Source organism: Hemiscyllium ocellatum, chromosome 43 (genome assembly GCF_020745735.1).
Source record: "Hemiscyllium ocellatum isolate sHemOce1 chromosome 43, sHemOce1.pat.X.cur, whole genome shotgun sequence".
NCBI lineage: Eukaryota > Metazoa > Chordata > Chondrichthyes > Orectolobiformes > Hemiscylliidae > Hemiscyllium > Hemiscyllium ocellatum.
Genome location: NC_083443.1, coordinates 29,994,791 through 30,013,081, shown reverse-complemented (window position 1 = coordinate 30,013,081; position 18,291 = coordinate 29,994,791). Strand labels below are relative to the sequence as shown.

The following is an 18,291-nucleotide window of genomic DNA, read 5'->3' as shown; positions in this document are numbered from 1 at the left end:
AGTCTCTCCACAACATTTTCCCAGGGAATTGTCACTCAGGCCATCCTCACCACAGCACAACTCTGGCAAATAATCGACTACCATGGGATTAATAACCCACTCTCACCATGTCCATGAGGTCTCTGCACCTGATTCCACCCCCTCCCCCACCATTCTGATGTGAAGTGGTGAAGGCACTTCTGTAATTGATGGAGGAAATCAAGGAATTGCATTTTCCAGTGAAAATCCGAGCACGGGCAATCACCTCATGATGAGAAAATTTTGATATTTTCTCGACGCATGGAGACCCCCTGATGCATTGCCATGTTTCTGTGTGCTGTAGGTTTCAGTATCAGCCAGGTGACAGCCACAGATGCGGATACTGGAGTGAACCAGCAGCTGAGATACCGGATCGAGGGAGGGGCCCTGGACAAGTTTATCATCGACCCTGACTCGGGAGTGATCAAAGTAGCCAACGGAGTGACTGTGGACCGAGAGGAAAAGGCATCCTACACACTCACGGTGGTTGTGAGGGACCGAGGTACCCCATCGTTGTCAGCGAGTGCCACGGTGAACATTGTGATTGATGATGTTAATGATTGCCGCCCTGAATTCATTAACCCTATCCAGACTGTAAGTATCAGCGAGTCAGTGAATGTCGGTTCAGTTATCGCAAACATAACAGCCACAGATCGGGACCTCCATCCTCAGCTGGAGTATTATATTATCGAGCTTGTGGCTAAGGACGACACTGATGAAGAGGTACGGGAGCATCAGAGAGCCTTTGACATCAATTTTAAAACAGGTAAATACTGCAAGGAGTATAAACATCGAAGGTTGGAAACAGTTGGCAGATCTGGCAAACCTAAAGAGAAATGTGACCTGTTTCTCGTTGTCATAGAGTCATACAGCGTGGAAACAGACCCTTCGGTCCAACCAGTCCATGCCGAACATAATCCCAAATTAAATTAATCCCATCTGCCTGCTCCTGGCCCATATTCCTCCAAACATTTCCTATTCATCCAAATGTCGTTTAAACATTGTAATTGTTTTCTCTCTCAGAAACTGAGTATTCCCTGGTTTTATTTTAGATTTTCACCATTTGTTGTACTGTCCTTTACAAGGACCTTATAATTTTAAATATATCATCCCTTGAAAGTTAAAAATCACACAACACCAGGCTATAGTCCAACAGGTTTATTTGGAAGCACTAGCTTTCAGTGCACTGCTCCTTCATCAGATGGTTGTGGAAGGAGTAACACTCCAAAAGCTAGTACTTCCAATTAAACCCCCTGTTGGATGATAGCCTGGTGTTGTGTGATTTGTAACTTTGTACACCCCAGTCTAACACCGGCACCTCCATATCATCCCTTGAAAGAGAAGCCAGTTCAAAACTGCCCAGACAGAGGGAGAATGACTTCAGGTCCCACTAGTCCCTCCTTGAACCCAAGTCTGAAGTTATTCACAAAGAGGATTTTACTCTGACATTTAGCATCCCCTGTTATAATGAGGACCCTGTCTCACAAGAAAGGAAAGTGACTTTCTTTCAGGGATTATAAACTGCACACAAAACTCAGGGAACATTCACCCCACTAACGTGCTTGTTCTCCTTTCTGACCAGGTGCTGTGTTTGTAAGAACGCCTTTGAATAGAGAGTTGGTAGCTACCTACACACTTACCATCTCAGTACACGACAATGCCAGTGACGTGATCAGTCATTCCGTCAGTGTTCCCAATGGTAAGATTTTCTCACACACAAGTAAAGGTAAAGTTGCCACAGTCCCAGAGGATCATAAGGCTGCTCTCTCATTTGAGAGAAATGACTGGTGGTGGTTTAAGCTGAGGGTCACCACACCTCACATGAGAGGAGAGGTTGAGAAGGAGTGTCCATCATGATAACCCCATGCGTACTCACTGTAGAACAGCACAATTAATGTCAGATGAGATTCCTCTCGATTTCTGCTCAATACCGTGTCCAGTCTTGCTACTTCTGTGTGTGAAAAAAGCTACTATTTTAGAATAAAGCTTTGAATTTAAAAATGAAGCTTCCCTGTTTGTAACAAGGAGAATATTGGAGCACAGGTTGGGCCTGGGAAAGAAAGGGTTGACCTGTGATGAGAGACTAAATAAATTGGGTCGCTAATCGCTAGTGTTCAGAAGAATGAGAGGTGATCTCATTCAAACAAGTATTTCAGATTCTGAGGGAACTTCACAAGATGGATACTGAGGTGTTCCTTTCCCTTCTGGCTGAGAAATCCCAAATACAGAGACATGGTCTCCAGGTCATTGAGGACTGAGAAACATCTTCATTCAGAGGGGTGTGAATGTTTAGAATTCCTGACCCTGGAGGGTTTTGGCTGCATAGTTATTGAATTAAGGATGAGATAGACAGACAGACTTTTAATCCCTCAGCAAGTTGAGGCATTGGTGAAGGGGCAGTGAAGGTGGAGGTGATTCAGCTGTGATAGTACTGAATGACAGACACAGCTTGGAGGGTCAAGGGACTCACAACTCCTACTTATCCCCTTCATGTTCTATATACTGTACATACATAACAAAATGATTGACAAAATAGAGGGTGTTTCCACTTGGGGAAAGTCTAGAATGAGAGGTTATAGATATAGGATAAGAGGTAGCAGATTTAGAACAGGAATAATCTCTCAAAGGGTTGTGAATCTATGGAATTCACTCCCCCAGGATGTGTTGGATGCTGGGACATTGAGTAAATTTAAGTAGGAGACGTTTTTACCAAGTAATGAGTTGAAGGGTTTTAGGGGGCAGGCAGGAAAGTGGAGTTGAGGTTGAGATAAGATCAGCCACCATCATATCAAATGGTGGAACAGGCTCAAGGGGTTGAATTGTCTACTCCAGCTCCTGTTCTGATGTTCTTTTATGTATATTTTATGTAGAGGATCTTGCCTGACAACTATATTTTTAAGGAACTGAGGAGGAATCTTGCTACGTTTTATTTTAGCAGATGATTGTATTGAGGCTTGGTCGTGTTGTGTTATCCTGCAGATCAGAATAGAACAGGCACCTGCTCGCCAAGATACAATGAGTATTTTTGAGCAAAGCTGGTGATAACATCCTGCTAGATTGATCACCCTGGGGTGTTTGTAAGGTTGTATGCCACCAGTCGTATTCCCATATAACCATTCCAATTCCACATCTTTGTGCTAGCTCATGGTTTCATGATGCTCACAGCTAACAGAGATATGATGGAACAACGCTGTCTCTCGAATATCATAAAACCCTATCTAATAAGTTTAAGATCGTACGGAAAGGATTCAGATCCTGGACCATCCTCAGAGTTGATCGCAAGCAGTTGAGTTTCTGAATTATGAGGAATACTTAGATACTGGAACATTTGCTTTTGAGAGGCAATGTCCCTATTGAGGTATTTCACGTAGTGGAGGCTTTCGATAAGATAAATTGGAGAATTAACATCTTGGGGAATGAACTCCAGGACACTTTTTTGACTGAAGTGGGTGGGGGGAGGGGGTTAATCCCCTGTAGAGAAATCTGTATCACAATTTCAAGATTGTCAGCAAGAGAGCTAGGAGTGAGATGAGAACCTTCTTCCCTCAGACTGGTGTTGGGATTTGGAACGTGATGCCTAGGAGGTGAATTCCATCAGAGGTTTTAAAAGAGAGCTGGATATATATTTGGGAATGATGAACTTACAGAGCTGGAGAATGGGATAAACTGGGGAGTCCTTTCAGGAACCAGTATAGACAGGATGGGTCGAACGGCCTCCTTCTGTACTATAAAATTCTTGCTTCCAAAATGAACTTTTAAGGAGGATTGCAGAGAGAAAAACCCCATGTTTAATTCACACCAGTGCATTCACTGTGTGAAGTAAAAGGTAGGGTCTGCAAAGTTTGTCACATAAAGCTTGACTGGAGGGGGTGAGGGTGGTAGCATCAAGTCAAAGGAACAGGAGAACATCAGAACCAGAAGCAGGGCCAAGTGATTTGCTCCTCAGAAACTGCTCCAATCCTTCAGTAAAACCCTAGTCTTTCTCAGCAGCACTCTCATCCTATCCCTGAATCCCTTGATTCTCCTTAATAGAGAACTATTAATTTCATTTAAATCCATTTATTTATCCATCTGTTTTATTTCAGCAAAGCTGACAGTGAATGTCCTAGATGTGAATGACAATCCTCCTCGATTCCGACCATTTGGGGTTAGTATTTTCACTGAGAGGATTCTGGAAGGAGCAACAGCTGGTACAACACTGCTCTCTGTCTCGGCCGTGGATCCCGATAAAGGACCCAATGGACTGATTAACTACGAGCTCCTGAATCTCCCTCCTGGAGATTACATCAGACTGGAGGATCCTGCAGCAGGTGAAGTTTTGAAAAGGCTCTCATCCACCAATCTTTAGTCTAGAGTATATCACAATCACCTTCACTTCATTGGACACTATCTATCACTGTTCACCTGACTCACTGCAATCTATCGATGGTCCGTTACACTTATTGGTCTCTCAGCACTATTCAGTGCCGACTAATCTGTGGTCTTTGGAATTTGACATTCTTGCATTCTGTCCTGATGTGTGCAAGAACAGTATGTCTGATTGTTTCAGCAATATTATGCTTGGTCTCCCCTGTAAATTAGAGATATGAAGGACATCAATAGTTGGGGTGGCAATGTCAGTATCTATAACATACAATGTGTTTGAAAAATCCTGATTTAAGCCCCTGATGGGGATTGATAGATTGATCCTTTATGGGGGTGATGTTATCAGAGCTTTAATACAGACTCTAACCCTAACCCTCTAATCCTCCACCCCTCCCCATTCCCCCCACCCCCAAACCCAGGGAAAATAGTTGCAAGCAGGACAGTGGATTACGAAGAGGTTCAGTGGCTGAATTTCACAGTGCGGGCAGTGGATCACGGAACACCACCTCGATCTGTGGCAGTTCCGGTGTATTTACAGATTAAGGACGTCAATGACAACAACCCTGTCTTTGTGCAGTCATCCTACCAGGTAACTGAGACATCTCCTCATGCACTGTACATGCCACTAGTGTGAGCATTAAGCTTGTAACTCGTGACGAACCATCATATGTCAGAGCATGAGAAACAGGGGCAGGAATGGGCTTCATGGCCTTTCAAATATTCTCCTCATTTCAGAGCAGTCAATCTGCCCTTTACCCTCTATTCCACAGCATGCAGTGATCTTTCCATGTCGACCTTCAGTAAACTCATATCTACACTCTCTCTGGGGTAGGGAAAATAAAATGCTCAGCTCTGCCCTAAATAGACGGCCCATTCTCCTGAGGTTGCGACCCCTGACGTTCTGGAGGAGAGCCCTATCGGCATCGACCCTGCAAAGGTTGACGTTGTACTGGGATACTGTGGAAATGCACAGAGTGGTAGGATGTAGGATGTAGGAAGGGTAAGTGAAGTATCAACATCATGAGATGCCAATCTCAATCAGGGCCACCTTGGCTCCCATCCGCAGTGTACCCACCTGGGGTAGAGTTCGCCTTTGCACAGTAATGGTGGAGTGGCAGCCATCTTTAATTCTGTGGTAGTCATGGTGAGTCGGCCATTCTGAGAATCCTCACATGAAGTTTCAGGATTAGACATTACCACAAGCTGAGCCGGTAATTGTGATGGCACATCGATGTGGGCATTTGATGCTCCATGTAGTTTTTCTCTTATTCATTCATGGAATGTGAGTACCACTGGCTGAGCTATTACCCATCCCTAGTTGCCCTTGAGCAGGTGATGGTGGTGAGCTGCCTTCTTAAGCTGTCATAGACCCACAATGCCCTTAGATATGTCAAGAATTTTGACCCAGCGACACTGAAGGAACGGTGATACATTTCCAAGTCAGGTTTGTGAGTGGCTTGGAGGGGAAACTGCGCAGGTTGGTGTTCCCATGTATCTATTGTCCATGTCCTTCTAGATGGAAGCGGTTATGGGTTTGGAAGGCGCTGTCTGAGGAGGCTTGGTGAACTAATGCAAATGGGAGCTGCTGACATTGCCACTAATCATGATTTCTCCACTTTGTGTGATGATACAGAAGCCAGTGTTTGAAGATGTCTCCCTGGGCACAGTGATTCTCCAAGTTAGTGCAGAGGATGCAGATGATGACAGCTTCTCACAGATTGAGTACAGCCTTGTGGATGGAGAGGGCAGGTTTGGAATCAATCCAACCACGGTAAGCAAGCATCTTTCTGCTGCACTCTGAAAGATCTCTTTGAAAGGAGAAGTATTCACCCAGTGGACCTGGGCATCACTGCTGAGTTCAGTCTTTGTTGCCCAACATCCTTTCATTGTCCTTGAGAAGATGGTGGTGAACAAACATGACCACAGTACTGTTCTAGAAATCAATGTATAATAGACCCCAGAAACTGTCCATTCCATTTATGCTCCATTCCACTTGGGGCTAAAGCCGAATATATGATTGGTGAAAACTGCCAGATTGTCATAATACCCCAGCTGTTTAGTTAATGCCCTCCAGGAAACAGAACTTGCCAACTATGGGTGCCACCCGCCATTCACATTCCTCTCTAGAGTTGACTCTGTTCCCTCTCAGGCCGTCCATTCTGTTATTATTGAATCATACAATCCCTTCAGTGCAGAAAGAGGCCATTCGGCCCATCAAGAGCATCCTCCCACCCCCATCCCCATAACCCCACGTGGGGTTTTTGCCTTGGCTAAGCCACCTAACCTGCACATCTGTGGACACTCCCGGAAAATTTTTAACATGGCCAATCCACCATAACCTGCACACCTTTGGATTGTCAAGCAGTTGTAAAGCAGAAAACCAAGGCCATCTTCTCATAGCAGGTAAGATTAAATGATGAATATGGATTTGCCGTGTCATACATAGCCAAAAAAACATATTTCCAAGAATTGCTGTGTAAGCATTTTTTCACATTTCTGTCTCAACAATTCATTCCCACTAAATCTGTACAGGATTACAGCGCGGCGTATCTATGCTAACCCTGCAAACCCATCCAGTTTGTCCCATTTCCCAGGTCTTGTGCCATGACTCTGTAAAGTTTCTTTGCTTCAAGCTTTGGAGAATTACTATTACTTCAGTTCCACAAATTTTTCAGGCAACAGATCATATCAAGCTGCACCTTAAAAATCTTTTATACCATCTCACCTCTGGGCCTTTTACCACTCTCCCTGGTGCTGTCTCTCTCTCTCTCTCTCTCTGGGTTCTGACTTCCTGTCAGAAACAGTTTCTCATTGTTCCCTCAATAAAAACATTGCATGATTTTGACCACTCCCCTCCTCCTTTGTATTGAGAACAAACCCACGCTCTCGATAAATCTGAAGCAGTTTTGAGCCCACCTCTTCAGAGGTGGACAGAGCCACACTTGTATTTAAATTACAGAAGAATGACAGAATTGTTGCAGTGGCAATGGAGGCCATTTGGCCCACTGTGCCTGTACCAGCAATCTGAGGGAGCAGTTCACCTAGTGTCATTCTCCCTTTAACCCTGCACATTCTTCCTTAAAGTCTGGTTGAAGATTTGTAGCTCGGGTGTCCGTTGTTGTGGTTCTGTTCGCCGAGCTGGAAGTTTTTGCTGCAAACGTTTCGTTCCCTGGCTAGGGAACATCATCAGTGCTATTGGAGCCTCCTGTGAAGCGCTGCTTTGATGTTTCTTCCAGTATTTATAGTGGTTTGTTCTTGCCGCTTCCAGGTGTCATTTTCAGCTGTAGTAGTTTCATCCACAAACTCCATTAACAGACACATGGACCTGGACCCCATATACAAACCACTACAGCTGAAACTGACACCCGGAAGCGGCAAGAACATCCATCAACAGACACATCGACCTGGACCCCACATACAAACTACTACAGCTGAAACTGACACCCGGAAGCGGCAAGAACATCCATCAACAGACACATCGACCTGGACCCCACATACAAACTACTACAGCTGAAACTGACACCCGGAAGCGGCAAGAACAAACCACTATAAATACCGGAAGAAACATCAAAGCAGCACTTCACAGGAGGCTCCAATAGCACTGATGATGTTCCCTAGCCAGGGAACGAAACGTTTGCAGCAAAAACTTCCAACTCGGCAAACAGAACACAACAACATTCTTCCTTTTCAGATAACAGTCTAATTCCTTTGAGAATTAGATTTAATTGAACATGCCTCCACCACACACACTCAGACAATGTGTTCTACTCACTAACCCCTTTTGCAACTTTTACCAATTACTTTATGACTTGAATAATTTGGAAGATGTTATTAATTTAATATTGAACTTTTCAATCCTATAGCTACATATTCCTGAGCGTTTCGTGATGATATTGTATGAAGGAGTTACATTTCATTGTGTTGATGGCACTGAGTGATTTATGGATTAGAACATAAGAGCTCGGAGCAGTGGCAGATCATTTGGCCCATTGATTCTGCTCCTCCATTCATGCCTGATCTCATCTTGGCCTCAACTCCACTTTCCTGCCCGCTCCCCATAAACCTTCCACTCATTTCTCATTAAAAATCTGTCTTGCTGCTCCTTAAATTTGCTCAATGTCCCAGCATCCATCACACTCTGGGGGACTGAATTCCACAGATTCAGGACCCCTTCCGAGAAATAATTTCTCCTCTTGGCTTCATCTGGAGGCTCACTGATGATGTCACCTAGTATGGCGACGAAACATCTGAAAACAAACCTTCCAGCTCAGCGAGCAAACCTATACCCAGAATTTCTCCTCATTCTCAGTTTTAAATCTGCCTCCCCTTCTTCTGAAGCTATGACCTCCCATTCTGGATTACCCCACATACAGAAAGATCCTCTGTGCTTTGTCAATCTCCTTTAGTATCTTATAAACCTCAGTCAGATCTCCTTTCATGCCTCTAATCTCCAGAGAGTATCAGCTTAAACTACTCAACCTCTCTTCCTAAGCCAGACACGTATTTCAGGAATCAGTCTAGAGAACCTCCTCTGAGTTGCCTCCAATGCAAATACATCCCCCCTCAAGGGGAACCTAAATTGTGTGTAATACTTCCGACGCAGTTTCACTCATGCCTTGTACAATTGCAGCAACACCTCTCTACTTTTACGCTGTATTCCTTTGGCAATAAATGTCATAGTTCCATTTGCCTTCGTTCTTACCCACTGTACCTGCAGACGATTGAATGTGAAGATTATTGAGCGTGTGTAGCAGTTGCAATAATTATTTGTGCTCCTTTTTCACCTAAAGGGGGATATTTACATTTTGGCTGCACTTGATCGGGAAAAGAAAGATCACTACACTCTAACGGCCGTTGCCAAGGACAACCCAGGTGCTAATCCAAGCAATCGCAGAGAGAATGCAGTCCAGGTAACTCCCAGACCTCCTGCCAGGTGGTTCCATTTGTTATCAGCAAGAGAGAGCATGTTACACCATCAGCAAAATGTTAATCCTCTAGCTTTGAATCCTCTGTACACTGGACCTTGGACACTATACCCAGGAGGGATATAACATCTTTGAAGGAGTGTAGCACAGAATCACAAAGTGATGCCAAGACTAGAGGATTAATTACAACGATTAAGCTTGTATTCCCACTAGCATAGGGGATTAGGGTATGGTCTAATTAAGGTGTTTAAAACAATTAAAGGATTTGGCAGGGCAGACAGTGAGAAATTATTTCTGCTGGAGACCAGAACCTTAACATGAGAGCCAGCGTGCTCCAGGGTAGTGTCAGGAAACGCGTCTGTGCACCAACGGAAACATGGAACGTACTTCGCACAACCCCGCCCCCCCCACCCCCACCCTGCATCCCCACTCCCCATACCTGCTAAGGTCAGGTTCAATTCAAAATCGTAGACCTCGAAAAGCTTCATTTGTTGAGTCTGCCGCAGGTTACAGAGCGAGGATATTAGAACTAAGAGACAGGACAGCCACGGTGTGTGTGTGTGGTGGAACAGGCTGCAGGAGCTGAACGGCCTCCTGCTATGGCTGTTTTCATCCTCAACATCCTCAGGCCTCAGTCCAAATGTTCATCCTGCCCTCTCGTCACGGTCACCCCTATCGTCCAATCTCCCCTTGCATCCTGCTTGCTTCTGCTCCCTCCATCCTGACACTTCAGTGCAGTATCTGGCACTCCCTCCTATCGCCACTTACCTCTGCGCATCCATCTCAAGATTCACCCTGCTGACCCAATCCAATTCCTCCCTTGATAGGTCACTTCTATGTTCCTGTTGTTACAGGCTTTATAGAAGGTGAAAATTCATGCACTCTCAACAATGCACAGCAGCTCCATGATCTGCAGCAATAACTCACAGGCACACTACTTGAAAAGTATCAGGTAGTTTTAAAATACTTTAACATGATGTGTATTTAAAAATATGACTATTTCTCAAACCATTTAAACACTTGATTCATTGAACATGTTGTCAGAGACATCCAAGTGAAAAAGCTTGCCAAGTATTTCAAAGTACAGTCCGTACCTTGGAAGAAACTCCACACATTTTTGGTGAACTTTCGTTATCTTTCCAGTCCCTCGCTAAGGTTCCAGAACTTTCTATCTTTTTTTCTGTGGACAAAGGCGATTGGCATTTACAATGAGGAGGGACAAAATGTTCAAATGTCACTGTGGAATTTAAATACCAGAAAAGGTCACTTCACAGTGAGACGTATTAAATTTACCTGTCGTTGAGTTGGCTTTCAGTATAATACTCAATACTTCTGGGTGAATTTAAAGTTGCAGTTCTTCGAGTTTATATAAAAATGCAAATTGTGTCCTTGATGTCAGAATAATCACAGTCTATTTGAACCGTTGGGACAGGGATATTAAGAGCTCAGTTCAACAACTTGGGAACTTGGGGATGTTAGTGGTCATGTCATGGGGACAATCCATATCACAATAAAGGAGGTGTTGGATGTATCAGAATGTATGAAGGTGAATAAATTTGATGATCCTGACCAGATATATCCAAGAGCACTGAGAGAGACGAGAGAAGAAATTGTGGGAGCCCTGGCTGATAGTTTTGCATCACTGTTAGCCACAGGTGAGATCCTGAAAGACTGGAGGGTAGCGAATGTTGTGCCCTTATTCAAGAATGGCTGCAAAGAAAAATCTGGGAACTATTGACCAGTCAGCTTAACATCTGTGGTGGGTCAGTTACTTGATAAGATTCTGTCAGAGAAGATATGCGTGCATTTGGAAAGACAGGGTTTGATTAGGAATAGTCAGCATGGCTTTGTGAGTGGGAGACCATACCTCGCAAATTTGTCAGAGTCCTTTGATGAGGAACCAGGAAGGTTGACAAGGTGTGGTCGATATGGATTTCAGTAAGGCCTTTGATAAGGTTCCATACTGGTAGTGTACTCTGGAACGTTAGATTGCATGGAATCCAGGGAGAGATGACAACTTGGAAACGCAATTAGCTTGATGGAAGGAGCAGAGGGTATAGGCCTGTGACTAGTGGAGTGCCTCAGGGATCAGTGCTGGGCCCATTACTGTTTGTTATCTATGTCAATGATTTGGATGAATAAGGCGTAATTAGTAAGTTTGCAGATGACACTAAAATAGGACGTATTGTGGACAATGAGGAAGGTTATCAGAAATCGTAGCAGGACCTTGATCAGCTGGGGAAGTGGGCCGAGAAATGGAAAATGGAATTTAATACAGATAAGTGTAAGGTTTTGCATTTTGGAAAGTCCATACAAGGTTAGAGTTTCATGTTGAATGATAGGGCCTTAGGGAGTGTAGTGGAACAGAAGGACCTTGGGGTTCAGGTGCACGGTTCTCTGAAAGTGGAGTCCCAGGTAGACAGGGCAGTGAAGGAGGCTTTTGGCACACTGGCCTTCATCAGTCAGGGCATTGAGAATAGAAGTTGGGAAGTTGTGCTTCATTAGTACAGGACATTGGTGAGACTGCACTTGGAGTATTGTGTTCAGTTTTGGTCACCTTGCTATAGGAGGAATGTTATTAAACTGGAAAGGTGCAGAAGACATTTACAAGAGTCTGAATTATAAGGAAAGGTTGGACAGCTAGGACTTTTTTCTTTAGAGTGGAGGAGACTGAGGGGGCAATATTAAAGAAGTGTACAAGATCATGAGAGGCATGGATTGATTAAATGCACTCAGTCTTTTTCCCAGAGTTCTTCCCAGTTTAAGGTTAGAGGGGAAAGAATAAAAGGGAACCTGAGGGGCAACATTTTTACACAGAGGGTGGTACACATATGGAATGAGCTGCCAGTGGAAGTGGTTGAGGTGGGTACATTCACAACATTTAAAAGGCTTTTGGACAAATACATGGATAGGAAAGGGTTAGAAGGGTATGGGCCAAGTGCAGGGAGATGAGGTTAGCGTGGATGGATATTTTGGTTGGCATGGACCAGGGTCAAAGGGACTGTCTTCGTGTTATCGGACTCTATGACTCAAGAACTTATGAGATGGTTTCTCCATCAGTAGTTTACTTGCAGTGCTACACTACTATTGCTGAGATAGTGATCTCCCAACTTGAGATGGGGTTGAAGTCTACATTGTAATGACTCATCTGGAGCAACACCACATCTGAGTTAATCAGATGCAGCACATTTGTATACAACATTGTACTCCAAACCACAGCTAGGCGAGTTGTGATGACTTCACCTCATCACTAATTCTCTCAACAGAGAAGGGACAGAGCAAGACAAAAGGGGATGTGTTAACACCATGAGGCACTTTGCGACCAACCCACTGCTTCTGAAATTTGACCTTGAATGTCTGATCAGATCTAGCTGACACTGATTGGATGAAAATGTCAATAGTACTGGCCATGAGCAAGATGAAAGAGGCAGCAGGATGGTAAATGATTTTGGGAACATGCTAGATATCCGCTTCTAAATTGTAACAACTACTTAAATTTTATATGGCACTCTTGAGACACGAAAATGTTTCAAGATGTTTTGCAAGAAAATTATCTCACAAAATTTGGTGCTGTGCCACTTAGGGAGGACATTTGGTCAGATGACCAAAACTTGAGTTGAAAAGACAGGTTTTAAGGCAAGCCTTACAGAAGGAGAGAGAGGAAGCAAGTTTTACAAAGGGATCATCAGGACCTGGGAAGCTGAAGACACGGCTGCCAATGGTGGAACAGTTCAAGTTGAGTTACCCAAAAGGCCAGATTTGAAAGAGTGGAGGGATAACACAGACCTGGGAACATTGGATCATTGAATTGTTACCGTGAAGAAGGAGGCTATTCAGGACATTGTGTCCAGCTCTTTGTGAAAGAATTGGTCCCTTCTGACCTCTCTATCTTTGCCCACCTACTCTGCAAATGTTGGCTCCTCAGATATGTTATGACAATGGAGGATAACCTCGGTTTACTAACAACTTAACTGAACTTCTAATTGCAACTTTTTAAAAAAAAGACATATAGTCAATAGATGCCTGTGGATACAAATTTACTGATGGTCTGGCAAAGCTTTGAGAAGAGGCATTCAATGGCACACCTGAAAAATATGCCAAGGAAACTTCAAAAGCAACATCTCAAAGGGAGGGTAGCAATTCGAAATAAACTGAACTGTGATCTCCTGTCACTGCAGAGATAACAAGGGCACGACTACTCCTTTCTCAGTAGAAAGGCATCTCCTGCAGATTATGCAGACATGTATGTGTTTTACTCTTAGAGGAATATACAAAAAAAGGGGTTAAAAACCAGCTACTTCCTGGTCTATCTGTGTTAGTGAACTGATGTGCTAGTGTGGACAGAGTGAAGGCCACCCCTTAAGGAGAGGCAATAGACACTCTTGCTCTGCAGATAAAGACAGCATTTCGTTCACTTTGAGTACAGAGGTCAGGCAAGCCATTGAAATCACTGTTGGAAAGGAAAAAGGATAAAATGTTATTGGCAAAGTTGCAGATCCAAGAATCTCAAAACCAATTGCTTCACTACCAGTGTCAGTATTGTCCGGTATAACCTAATGTAACAGCCACAACACTCCAGCACCTACTGGTCATGGAACCCAGAGACTAACGTCTCTTGAACTGCCTTTCTTTTTTACATAAAATTCTCATTTCTAATCTGGGTATATGTGTGTCATATTTTGTTACCTTTCCCTGTAAACCCACCCTTTCATTAACTCAAGAAGGCAAAGCTCAGTTTAAAATCTGTACACGGTTGGATTGGGAAAAGGGAATGGGCTCTTTACAAGTTAACCTGAGGGACCAACGGAGGGAAGGATGAACATGGAACATCGAACATTACAACACATAAGATGCCCTTCAGCCCTCGATGTTGCACCGACCCTGTAGAACAAATCTGAAGCCTATCTATCCTACACTATTCCATTTTCAACCATATGTTTATTCAATGACCATTTAAATGCCCTTAAAGTTAGCGAGTCTCCTACTGTTGCAAGCAGGGCATTCCATGCCCCTACTGCACGCTGAATGAAGAAACTACCCCTGATATCTGTTCTAAATCTATCACCCTTCAATTTAAAGCTATGTCCCCCCGTGTTAGCCTTCACCATCCCCGAGGAAAAAGGCTCTCCCTGTCCACCCTATCTAACCCTCTGATTATCTTATATGTCTCAATTAAGTCACCTCTCAACCTTCTTCTCTCCAACAGAAATGGCCTCAAGTCCCTTAGCCTTTCCTCATAAGACCTTCCTTCCATACTAGGCAACATCTGAGTAAATCGCCTCTGAACGCTTTCCAAAGCTTCCATATCCTTTCCATAATGCAATGACCAGAACTGCATGCAATACTCCAAGTGCGGCCGCACCAGAGTTTTATACAGCTGCAACATGACCTCATGGCTCCGAAACTCAATCCCTCTACCAATAAAAGCTGACACACTGTATGCCTTCTTAACAACGCTATAAACCTGGGTGGCAACTTTCAGGGATCTATGTACATGGACACCAAGATCTCGCTGCTCATCCATACTGCCAAGAATCTTACAATTAGCCCATGTTCCTTTCAAAAGGGAGTAGTTCGTCATTCCTCTTTGAAAACATAGTCATTTGGGGACAGAGGGTAATCTCATCCAGAATCAAAACAAATTGGGGATTCTCACCCAGCAGCTGATGGTAACAGATTATTATTCCTGAATGAAATCCACAATTGACTCTGCCTCCATCATACTCTTAGGCAGTGTGTTTACATCTGAGGAGAAAGTGGTGAACAGGTAATGATACTGAACTGGTAATGTTACTGGGCCAGTAATCTGAAACCCCAGCGTCTTTTAGTTCAAATCCCACCACGACAGGTGGTGAAATTTGAATTCAATAAAATTAACAAAAACTAGCTTAATGGTGACTATGTCACTACTGTCATTAAAAACTTATCTGATTCACTAATGTCCTTTGGGAAAGGAAGTCTGCACCCTTCATGTTACTTCATACCCACAGCAACACAACTGACTCTTGAATGCCCACAGGGTAATTAGGGATGGGCAATGAACGATGCCCACAACCCATCAACAAACATCTAAAAATGACATAGTGGTAGGGAGAGAATGAGAGATTTAAAGACAAGAGTAAGGATTTTAAAATTAGTCTGTCAGCATCCTGAGACTGACGTCAGTGTCGAGCACAAAATGACAGTGTCAGAGATAAATCAGGACACATAGCAAAAGGTTACACGAGGAGCAAGGACAAGTCTAGCTTTTGGCTTTTCCTCTTCGAAACATGATCTACATCTTTGCCTTCAGCGAAAATCTGGCCTCAATCCCACTCCCTGCCATTGACACTCGGGCAAGGACGCACGGTCCATCAATTCAATTAATATTTTAAAACCTTTCAAAATAAATGTAAGAGGAACAGGAAGCAACAGAAAGCTCTTTCATCATTATCCTTTTTTTTTCTAAAACTTCTTTTCCTGTTCTAGAACATTCTCCCATGCCAGCCAGCTGTCTTTGGACTGAAACCTCAGACAGCAAAGAACATAATGTCCCAATGATGTCAATGGAAGACATAAATATCCGGAAAGGATGCATTGAATTTTGTTTTGAAATCTTGCTGATCATGCAATTCACTTCATTGACTGCCTCTCCCCCGCCTCCCCTTCCCCCCCACCTGCCTCCACCAACAGGTTGAGAATGATCCAAGATGGGTTTTTTTTAAGATATTTTTATTAGAAATTTAACATTTTTACAAGTTTACAAAAATAAACAAAACTCTCAAATACAAACATTGATGTACAATTAAATCAAATATGCAATAGTCAAAATTTAACAAAGGAAAAAAAAATTACCAAAATAAAAAAAAAACTCAACTTTCTACTAATCTAACCTATAACTAACCAGAGTGTATACATAAGTCTCTTACATGCTTGGAATGTAATAACATCAAATGTAATAAAACCCGTATTCGTGCGGGATTCCTCTCCCAAGGGGCCCCAGAGCAGCCAGGTTTGTGATCTTCATTAAATCAAAGCCCTTGTTAGGATAGCCGAAATATCTGCATTTATGTAATTCAAAAAGGGCTGCCATATTTTATAAAATAACTCAGTCTTTCGGTGCACCATATTTGTCAGGAAGTCAAGGGGAATACATTCCATAATTAATCTGTGCCAATTTGAAAGTCCAGGAGGGGCCCTCAGCCACCCAGTTCACCAAAATATTTTTCCTTGCACAGAAAGAGAGAATAGAAAATAGTCTCTTCCCATGCATATCCAGGGAGGATAAGTTTGAAAAGCCCAAAAGGAGAGATACAGGGTCCACTCTAATTTCCGTTCCTAAAATTTCTGTCAGGGTACTTGCTACTTTAATCCAATATCTACGGATCTTATGACAAGTCCATAGGCAATGTACAAGAGTGCCCACCTCTATTTTGCATTTGGGACACTTTGGAGATGCTCCTGCCTTAAATTTTGCCAGTCGAGCCGGTGCTATATGGGCCCTATGAAGTATCTTCAGCTAGATAGCCTGGGTTCTGTTACAAATAGTAATTCTTCTAGCATTTTCCCAAATATCATTCCACATTTCTATAGAGATTTCTAGTCCCAAATCTTGATCCCATGTTTTAAGTAGATTGTCCATATCTCCCGATACTTCATCATGTAGTAAATGATAAATAGTACTGACAGAGGATACCCCCACTGGTCGTAGGACATTACATTCTCTATCTGATTTATAAAGACTATCTATTAACGTAGGGTAAAAAATGAGGTCTGCAGATGCTGGAGATCACAGTTGAAAATGCATAGTCTTCTTCTGTATATAATCTCGAATTTGGAAGTATCGAAAGAGGTCTCCATTGGGTGATCCAAGATGGTTGAGGACTCTCAATGGTTAATGTTGGTCAGAATCTCCAGTTCTGGGTCAGCACTGCTGACTTCTCCTAAGATTCATTTTCATTTTCAAATGGGGAAATTGGGACTGTACACCCAATTCTCCATAATCCTGAAAAATCTTTCCCTGCGGTCTCTTTCATGGCCAAACAGAAGATTCAAATGACAGTGGTCACCGTGGAATGTGGGGCCTCTGAAACTGAGATAGAGCTGTAAAGTAGATAGATCAGTAGAAAAAGGCAGGGTGTTTGGAGTTGTCATACTCATATGGACCTGAATTAATTGGATGGTGGAACAGGCTTGAGAGTCTAAATAGCTTCTTCCTGTTTCTAAAATTACTAATTTGTGCACATACAATGAAAAAGACCAGCAGCTAAAGTCTTCCAGTTTGCCATTGGTACCTACCATAAACAGCCCTGGCCCACACGCCTCATTTCTGATGAAGGGCTTATGCTCAAAATGTTGATTCTCCTGCTCCTCAGATGTTACCTGATCTGCTGGGCTTTGCCAGCAACACTCTCAACTCTGATCTCCAGCATCTGCAGTCCTCGCTTTCACCTATCATGAACAGCCAAGCGTATGGTACCAAATGCACATGAGAAATGGACAGGCCCTTCGGCCTATCAAACTCATGCCATCATTCTGTCCTCAAATCCCTTGATAAGTTTAGACTCCAGGATTCTATTCATCCCAGCCTTGCAATTACTCAGCAACTGACCACTTGGAGCCAGTCTGCTGATGAATGGAATCCTTCCAGTAAAGACATTTCTGATCCACACTGTCCTCGGTGGCTGACCCCTTACTCTGAGGCTCAGATGCTCATCTACAATCTCCGACCAATGGAGTCTGCCTCCCCAACATTGACCCTTTGCACCCTACAATCAGGTCCCTACGGTTAACTGCTCCACACAACTAAAGAAAATCTTGCATTGATATAGCACTCTTCACAATCTCGGGATATGCTCAAGTCCTCTAAAACCAATGATGCACTTTGTAAAGTCTTGTCATCAGTTTGCATGGAGTAAGCTCCCACAGTCAGCGATGAGCTAATGATCAGCTCATTTGCTGTAGTAACAATGGGTTAAATAGTGGCTGCAAGAAATTGGAGAAA

General features: G+C 43.4%; 1 protein-coding gene across 1 annotated transcript in view; it reads left to right on the top strand.

Annotated features, from left to right (window-relative positions):
- cdh23 (cadherin-related 23) overlaps positions 1-18,291 on the top strand; it is a 674,096-nt gene that overhangs the window by 609,745 nt on the left and 46,060 nt on the right. Inside the window, exons 45-50 of the mRNA XM_060854138.1 lie at positions 323-784; positions 1,601-1,717; positions 4,104-4,328; positions 4,803-4,972; positions 6,017-6,154; positions 9,174-9,293. Coding sequence (XP_060710121.1) covers positions 323-784; positions 1,601-1,717; positions 4,104-4,328; positions 4,803-4,972; positions 6,017-6,154; positions 9,174-9,293 — 1,232 coding nt within the window. The remainder of the gene's footprint in view (positions 1-322; positions 785-1,600; positions 1,718-4,103; positions 4,329-4,802; positions 4,973-6,016; positions 6,155-9,173; positions 9,294-18,291) is intronic.